Genomic DNA, 9,667 nt, shown 5'->3' on the forward strand with positions numbered 1-9,667 from the left:
TTGTATCTTAAAATTATGTGTTCTTGACATGGAGGCCAATATTCAGATGGGCATGAAAAGCAAACATGTCTGTATTCCATTCCCAGTACAGTTAAATGTAACTTCAGACATTAGGTACGGATATGTTCTATACATGTTCTTTTGTGTATTTAGACTCATATGTATGCATTCTTTGCAGCACTTCACAAATTACATAATAGGAAATATCTGCAAATACATTCAGATTTATTGATATTTTGTTAACTTATGAGGTTAAGGAAATTGTTCTTCTATCTATGAATACATTTTAATTTAATAGTCACCCAAATCTGCCCCATGCATGTAGTTTTTCCACTTTAGTAGTATATTTCTATGGATTAGTCAATCAACATTCAGTAATAATGAAGAAAAGCAAACGATACAAAAAATACACTTTCTTACCACAGATTAAAGAATAGGCTCATGGTCTAAATGTACTTTATTAAAAATAAGTGACCTTATGCATAGCTATTCAAAATGCTCATGATTCATATACACCATTCCAGTTTATCCCATTTATAGATCTCTCAAGCTCAGATCTCCTAAATTTTCTAGGGTAGCTGTTAGCCTCTTGATCCTTTTGCTTTGTGTGAAAAAGTTTCTAGACTTAAATTATGTAAAAAAAAATCAGTATTATAATAATAATAATAATATTAAATGCAGGCCATACCTCTCAACTGTTTAGATTTTCACAACATTTCCAGATTTTTTGCCTCATATTTTTGGTTTGTTCATTATAAAATGTGTGGTTTTCTGGCAAATCATTGAGGATTGAAGTCACTAAATAATGGTATGTATTTGAGTTTCAGACTTCATATCATTCAGAAAATGTGTTACCACAAATTCTTTTATTCTAACACCTCTTAAGTTTATAGCTTCATTACTTAAAATATGTCACTGTTTTAGACCTTTTTCTCTCCATTATTTTAAGTTTTGTACAGATTCCTTCCACTAAGAAGTTGAGAGATATGACCAAGGTATGCTGAATTATGTTACATAAATCAGTATTATGACAGTATATACATGCCAAATTGTTCATTTTGTTTTTATTAATAACATTATCGCTCAGTGATGCTGTCTCTCTGTCAAGATTAATGTAAACCTGCATGTATTCTACAGACTACACTAATTTCTGCAATAAAACTGCACACATATTTAAGTCAAACTGCAAAAGATTAAAAAAGTTATTACTAAAAGAAGAAAGTTACCTCTCCAGAATTCTGTTAATGATTTTCTTCACCCAGGGTGCCTGAGGGTCCACACATACTTGGATACCAGATTTCACTGTAATGCTGCACACCAAAGAGAAAACTTGTGAAATTGATTGTGAAACTTCATTTTGTGTAGCAGTCAGGCCATGCAACATATACAACTAGTGATGTGAGGTCTATTTCACATCTACTATCTATGTTACCAGTGTGAAACCTTATGCAGGCACATTAGTGAATACTGCTCATCACTGATTACCACACTACGTAAGGAACACCTTAAATGTGACTGCTTGGTGCAGTAGTGTACCACTGAGATTCCCACTAGTCGTTTGGTTAGAATGCCTTATACAGTGCATTTCAGCTCAGCAAACGGCAGGATTACATGACATGGGATAAGGAAAAGATTAAACAGTGGCTCTGACAGCAGCTCATTTTCACCCATCTGCTTCACGACCTTCATACATGTCCAAAGTTGGTTGAGCACTTTGTCAAGACATGTGGCTCCTCTAGTCTCATCCTGCCTGGGGACTACCATTTGTTCAGAGGTATGGCACTTAATATGTACAAAACATCCTGTACTACAAATCTGTACTTTGAGAAACTATGCAAAAGTGCATGCATTCACTGCTGTAATCTCCATAAAATGTTTATGGAAAGGATTAACATGGCCATCTAAGGAGAATATTGAACATGCTGTGAAATTATATGAGATATTTGCCAAACATTATCTACATAACTTTTCTGTTAGAACTGTGCACTCTTTTACTTTGTTTTGGAAAGCAGGTAATGTCATTTTGGTTGCAATATATTCATATATCTTTAACATGGACAACTCAAACAAATACATGTTTTACCAAAATAATCAATGTTACCAGTTTTACTGAAATAATCAATGTTCCAGCAGTGATGATGTGCTCCAACATAGTTTGTTGTATACTTTGCATAAAATATGGGCAGATAACCTTTCTTCTTAGCAACCAAAACTGCCCTTGTCTTTTCTTTGAAGTTCATAGATTAGGTATTCTATAGTGCATGTTTTACAGCAATCAGCTAAACCCTTCAAAGAATATTTGAAAATACTGCAGTTTCTAAAGTGTGTGCCACTGGATAAATTCTTTATAACTATCAACCTTTGAGCCCATTCAGTTACGCAACCACCCCATATGTAAATGTTCTTCCCCTACTACATTCACTGCCCTCAAACTGGTCACACAGGAGTCCACTGACAGTGCAAGTAAAACATTTTGATAACTAGTCATTAAGAACATATGCTCATATCTTATTTAAAGTGATCATCCTGAGTAACCAATTAACAATTATTTCTTTCTCACTATGCACTTATATCTAGTACTATCTCCTCAGGCATTCATTCAAGTTCCTGGACACCCAAAGCACAGTATCCTTGTCCCCTCTGTAACCCAACTAACCAAGCTCTGTCCCTCACTTTTCTCACTTCAGACATTATAGTTTTCTCACCTCTTTGTTCTCCCATCCACTGCATGCACCAACAACATGCACCCTTAGAATTTACCTCACAAAACTGCCACACAGTAGTGCAGATATAATGAACATTGGCTTCTTTACAACATGCTGGTAAAGGAGGATTATGTTAGCTGTGATGTTAGTGATGTGGCTATAACATGCATACAGAGTACAAGAAGACCAGTGGCAGATGGGGGTGGACTGAGTCCTAGCAGATAGATTCAGCACAAATGTCACCCCCCTGTCCTGCCCCAAGGGCCCTTTCAACATCCTTGATACTTGTACCACACCTCACAGCTCCATAGATCAAGCATTACAGGCCCTATCCAAGGCAAAGAACACACCTTTCATGGGACCTGATAGTATCCCAGGATGTATTCTGCACCATCTCCAGCAAGAACTGATTTTGCCATTAAGCACCCTATTCAACCACAGCCTAAGTACAGGCTTCATTCCAGCAGAGTGGATAACTGCCATTGTCGCCCCCCTTGCACAAAGACGGTGCCACTACTGACCCTGGAAACTATCACCCCCATTAGCTTGACAAGTCTGATCTGTAAAGCCATGGGGTATAGTATTATTGATCTCATAAACAAGGACATAGGCAATCTCCAAGCACTTGACCCCACCCAGTTCTTATTCATCAAGGGTAGATCTTGCCTGTTGAACCTGGCTGACTTTTTTGAGACGGTCACCAAGGCCCTGGATGAGGTTAGGTCAGTACATGCAGCTTACCTTGACTTGGCCAAAGCCTTTGACACAATCCCCCATTCAGGCATCATCAAAAAGTTGACACAACTTGGTGTAAATCCCTATCTCATCAGGTGGGTGGTCAACTGGCTCACCTACAGGGCCCTCAAAGTCAAAATAGGCACCTCCACCTCTGATAGCAGACCTGTTACTAGTGGAGTTCCCCAGAGATCTGTCCTGGGCCCCCTACTGTTTGGCATCTATTTCTCAGAGGTCCAGGCAAAGACAAAAGTCCTGTGACTGACCAAGTTTGTGGATGACTATAAGATGGGTGCTGTCATTGACTCCCCAAATGATGCTAACATACAGCAAGAGGGTCTCACAGCAACTGACTGGTGCCAAAGTCATAGCCTCAAGCTAAATGCAAAAAATTGTATCATCATACCATTCTGCAAAAACATGACCCCTACTGATTACCACATCAACTGCAACCCCCTAAGCACACATCCTGTGGTGAGAGACCTGGCCATTCAGGCTGATAACAGCCTCACATTCGACCATCATGCAGTGGTCAGAAAAGCCTTTTACTTGGTTCATCTCATAAGTAAAGGGATAGTATACTCCTCCCTCATTAGACCAATAATTGGGTATAACGCCCCATTTGGAATGTACCTCTCCAAACATTTGCACCAACTGGAAAGGCCACTTAAATACCTCACAAAGAGAATCCAAGGCCTCCAATGCTTGTCCTGTGTAGAGAGGCTCAAATCACTATCACTCTACTTGGTATCTACTTGGAACCTTAGATCTTTTATTATAAAGACAGTTGATCATGTTTGCTCTGAATCCAAACACCTGTAAACTGTGTTCTCTAATATCTGTTAACTGTGTTGTATGCTGTACTTTTTATGCATTTGCATTTCCTTACTGTATGGATATTGTATATATATTATACCTTTATAATTATGTAACCCTTACTATATTGCTTATGGAGCTTTTCTCCCCAGGCCTCCACTGAAAACGGGCACTTTCAGGCCCAGTGGACTTCCCCGGTAATCAAACTGAAAATAAATAAATAAAATAAAATCATATAGATTGCTCAGGGGTAATCTGTGCCTTGCCTACAAGGCAATCTTGAACCCTGCCCTATAAGAGATGTGCCATATCAGTAAGTCTTATGTCTAACTCCTCATGCACTACCTGCTCAGAAAAGGCCTGAATCTAATATGTGACATCAACAAAACCTGCCGGAGAGACAGGTTTGTCTCCTAGAGACTGCCCCATCTCCAGAATAGACTTCCCATACACATCAAACAGAGCACCTTGCTGACCCTCTTCAACCACAACCTTGATGAGTGGATGGGAAGCCACAGATTTGTCATAGGGGTTCCACCTGTGCCCCTCATTGACAGGGGCAACAGGTGCTGACTGAGGTTTCTTTTTGGGGATAAACTCTTGGATAGGCTTGTAAGGTCCCCAGGCTATTAGCCTAGTAACATCCTATGATCCTGAGTGGCTGGGAGCCAGCTGTCCTATCTTGGGAATAGTGGTGAGTTAATGTTTTTGTTATGTGTGGCAGGCCAGGTTGATGGCAAGGGTTACTGCAACCAGAAGCTTTATCTATGGGCAAAAGTAAAAGATATCCACATAAAAAGGTTTATGCTTCTAAAAGTACCAGAGTGTGTCAAACATAAATATGATTGCTTGCTATACATTTAAAACATCTAGGGTGTAATGTCAAAGAAAACTGCTAGTGCACATCTATCAGTGCCCAGCAGAACATGCCATGATGTGCTATTAAACATTCACAATTAATGAGAAAGAGAATGATTGTAATGCATAGCATGAAGGTCTGAAGGTGGCTACAATCAGCAGATCAGAATATACCACCCACACAGGACATAAATATTTCTCAGCTCCAACTAATTCAAAAAGACTGCTATAAACTTGTTTTCATCTCTGCTCTCATGTCACAGCTCAATGATCTGCTATGTTTTGTTAGTTTAAAATGCTAAGGCCTATAAGCCTCACTACCACAAATTGAATATGCTCCTCAAAATCTTGCATGCTAACCCCTTACTAAAAGGGCATGATCCTCTTCTTCTTGTAATTACATTTAAATGGCTGCTATCAGCCCACTGCTGTATCTTATATGAGCTGTTTTCCATGCTGTTTTCCACTTCTTTGTAACTGCAATGGTGCCATCAAGTTCAGACCAGACAGTTACAGGAGATAACAGCTGGACAATGTGATGGCTGCACTGTCATTCTCATTCTCTTCTACACTGACCAGTTTATTATTTAATGACACAAGATCTATTGAAAACGTTTGTCCATAACACTGCCAGCTCTGTATGCAACCCACTCTTTATGGTGAAAAATATCAAAATTAAGTTTTCTCCTCTGAATTTAGAATATTGACCAGAAATGCAGTACCGCATGCTGTTTTTTAGAGCAAAAGCATACAAAGCAATATCATCTGATTTCATTTGTTTGTACTGTTGTATTTTTTCTGTAAATACCCACAGTGGTATAACGCTTATCCATAAAAATGACAGCATTGCAGATACTCACATGACTTCCACATCTTTGCAGTGTGGACCACTAGGAATGAGTTCAACATTTTTCATATTCTTTGGATGGATGAATCGTGACTCTTTATTTATACACTGGCACCTCAGCTCCATTCTTGACAAGGACAAGGCTGTAAAGTAAATGAAACATTTAGAACATGCTGTGATAAAAGTGATCCAGAGTCGTATCAGTACACTTTTTCTTGTATGGTGTTTTTTGCAGTACAGTTGCATGCTGACAGAATTGCTCTGTCCTAACTGTTTCATGTTTACTTATTTGTACAAGTTTCTGAGCATCATGTCTTAAATATTATAAATACCTACGTGTCACCTATACCATACACTCACTAAGTGCCTATGTGTCACCTATACCATACACTCACTAAGTGCTTGCCTCTCATTTAAAGTACGGGGTGAAAAAAAAAACATATAAAGCAGGAAGTCTGTGATGCAGCATCCAGTAAGAGAGAAAAAGATACATATAAAAAAATACATCTGCTTCTATTTCTGTCCTAAGTAATCATTTCCTCTTCTGAAAACTACTTTCCTGTGTTTGGGGGTATTGCGCAGAAATCAGATAATGATAAATGACAGAATGAGGTCTCTGTTACTATGTACAAAGTGTGTGTGTGCGTGTATACACATAGACCTACCTATATATATATTAACACACACACACACACACACACACACACACACACACACACACACACACACACACACACACACACACACACACACACACACACACACACACACACACACACACACACACACACACACACACACACACATATATATATATATATATATATATCTACATACACATATATTCTCCAATCTAAGCTGCCTTCGCTCAGCAAACAGACTCCTTGTCCAAACAACTAAATCTCTCAACCTAGGTGGTGACACGCTATTTGCCAACACCACTGGTAAAATATGGAACTCTCTCCCAAATAACATCACGCTTGCAACTTCCCTAAGTCAATTCAAAAATAGTCTAAAACTCCACTTCAAGTCACACTGGCTATGTCCTTGCTCAAACCCAGACTAGCTCTGTGCCATTAACTAAAACATAAACAACTAGCTAAGATGATAAGTACTTTGTATACTGTGATAAAGAAATATGTATCCTGTCTAACTCTATGTCATTATACTGCCTACCGTCCTTGCTAATATGTTATTAATGTTACATTTGTAGTAATCTCAGAAATAGTAATGGCAGTCTTGTACTTGTGTGTAAATAGCCTATGTTTTTGTTAAGTTCTTTCAGCTCATTTACTGTACCTAATTATCAATGTAACTCTGTTGGAGCTTTTCTCCCCGGGCCTCCGCTGAAAAAGGACATGTATCCAGTCGGACCATCCCGGTTAACAAATGTAAAATAAATAAAAATAATAAATAATTTATACATGGCAGTTCAAAACTATAGTTTTTCAAAAAAATAAAAAAAATAGGTATATACAGTTGATTGCCTACATACTTAACATGTTATCATTTATATTTGAACTGATTTATCAGAACATTTTATATTCTTCCTTAGTACTCAGATAAACTATACCATGTTGGCAATTTGGTAACTCTTTAATTAAATGTGCAAATATAACATACATATGGGCAGAAAACAAGTTTCTCCTTTATTTCTGGTGGTGTATCCTTAGGCTGCTTGTAAAACACATACAACAGACCTCTGCCCCACAGCTATGATGTGAAATTAACATTTTATGACTGATGAAGGGAAACATGCCTGTACAACCCTTATGCATACCTTTTCTTTTCAGCACAGGTTATATATACAGTGCAGATAGTATACACATTAGATAACTTTTTTCTTGTGTACATGAAAGTCAGTAGAAATATTGTGCTATCTTGTACATTACATTTTTCTATTGGCAATGCATGCAAAAACTGGTTGTCAATGGGGAAAGTATTTGCTAGAGGGACTAGCCATTTCATCTTTTTAAGTATATCGAGCATTATAACTGAATATAAGAATTCTGTATTTACGTTCACTTGACACAGTTATCTGTAAGATCCTATGGCATGAGACAGTAAAATATTTATAGACTTCTTACCTTGTGACAGGGATGCAGTGATGAGAACAATAAAAATGGCTGCAGCTGTATGACGGTTCATGATTTCTTGCAATTTCTTCCCCTGATACCTTGTCTTGAAGTCCTTTGTAATATTGCCTTTGATGCTATTTTAGAGATTTCCTTACCTACTATAACTTCTGTCCATACTTATAGGCCAGCCTAGTCAACAGCATACTCCAGCATTACAAAACGGAAATTCCCACAGTGTGTCAATATTATTTTTTTCATGAAATTGATGACTTCCTGCATTCTCACTCATTTGTGAAATTCCCTTTATGTAACCTTATCAGAGAAATGTAAATAAGGCAGTAATTAATGGCAGCACTAAAATGTGGCTTTGTAAGATTTCTGTCATTAAAACAGGATGCAAGCCATGATTCCTGGGACTCTGAGAAGGTTATGTACCCCAGCAGTATATGTTGAACAGGACTTGAGCATTCTCCTGAAAAGTGAACTTGGTTTTCATACATTAGGATTTGGTACAACATTTTGGATTACCTCTTGCCTGATGCCAGAAAATAGTTACTTCTGTATGTATTGGGTACAGCTACAGCTAGTCTGCTTTAGTTTCTACACTGCAATGAAATGTGTGCATGTGTGTGTGTTTATTCTGATAACACTTGGAATGAGAATAGATGGCAGAAAACAAAGAGACAACAGGTAGGGAGCAGCATTTAATGACCACCAGACTTGACTAATAGGTTCATAGGCTCATAGGTGTGTGCTAAGCTATTGGCCCTGGAGCCTTTACAAGCCTAGCCCATAGGATTACCCTGGCATCATGCCACCCAACCTTAGTTCCCAGTGCCTCTGTCGAGTAGAGTTACTGGAGTTATCCCCGGGGTGAATTTTCTATTTTCCATCCACTCATCAAGATTTCTTTTGAAGAGGGCCAATGAGGTGCTCTGCTTGACATGTATGGGAAGTCTGTTCCAGAGCATGGGCAGTCTCTGGGTTATGAACCTATTACTCCAGCATGTTTTGTTGATTCTGGTAATGGGGTTGAGGTCTCTGGAGTGTATGGTGTAGAGGGATTGGGATTTCTTTAGCTGTAGCATTTCTAACAGAGCTGGGTCAGACATTGCTTTGTAAGTCAAGCAGAGATCGCCTCTAAGTAGGCGATATGAGACAGAGAATAATTGTAGTTTTTTTTAATCTGTTCATATGGGACAAGTATTTAAGGCATAGGATCCTCTTTGTGAGGTACTTTTGTGGCCTCTCCAGTTGTTGCAGCTGTCTAGTGAGGTGCATGCCAAATGAGGCACTGTACTCGATGACTGGCCTAATGAGGGAAGAGTAGAGGGAGACAGTGACCTCTTTTTTCCTGGATGCAAAACCCTTAGTAATGAGATGTGCCACATAGAAGGACTTTCTGACCACAGTGGCAATGTGGTGGTCAAAAGAGAGGTTGCTGTCAACCTGTGTTCCCAGATCTCTTATAACTCCTTCTGTGTTCAGTGGACTACCATTGATGTGGTTATTCAAGGGAACTGGGTTTTTCCCAAGGGGGATGATGACACATTTTTTGGCATTGAGCTTAAGGCCATGGTTCTGACACCAGTCGTTGGTCTCAGTGAAGCCTTTCTGTAGGATTTCAA

General features: G+C 38.7%; 1 protein-coding gene across 1 annotated transcript in view; it reads right to left on the reverse strand.

Moving 5' to 3' along the window:
* LOC122793749 (interleukin-8-like) overlaps positions 1 to 8,230 on the reverse strand; it is a 10,083-nt gene extending 1,853 nt beyond the window's left edge. The window contains exons 1-3 of the mRNA XM_044061950.1: positions 8,049 to 8,230; positions 5,975 to 6,104; positions 1,227 to 1,310 (exon numbers count right to left, since the gene is read on the reverse strand). Of these exons, the coding sequence (XP_043917885.1) occupies positions 1,227 to 1,310; positions 5,975 to 6,104; positions 8,049 to 8,109 (275 nt within the window). The 5' untranslated portion in view covers positions 8,110 to 8,230. The remainder of the gene's footprint in view (positions 1 to 1,226; positions 1,311 to 5,974; positions 6,105 to 8,048) is intronic.
* Positions 8,231 to 9,667: the final 1,437 nt, after the last annotated feature.

Source organism: Protopterus annectens, chromosome 2.part0 (genome assembly GCF_019279795.1).
Source record: "Protopterus annectens isolate FY-2018-M chromosome 2.part0, PAN1.0, whole genome shotgun sequence".
NCBI classification, from domain to species: Eukaryota; Metazoa; Chordata; order Ceratodontiformes; family Protopteridae; genus Protopterus; species Protopterus annectens.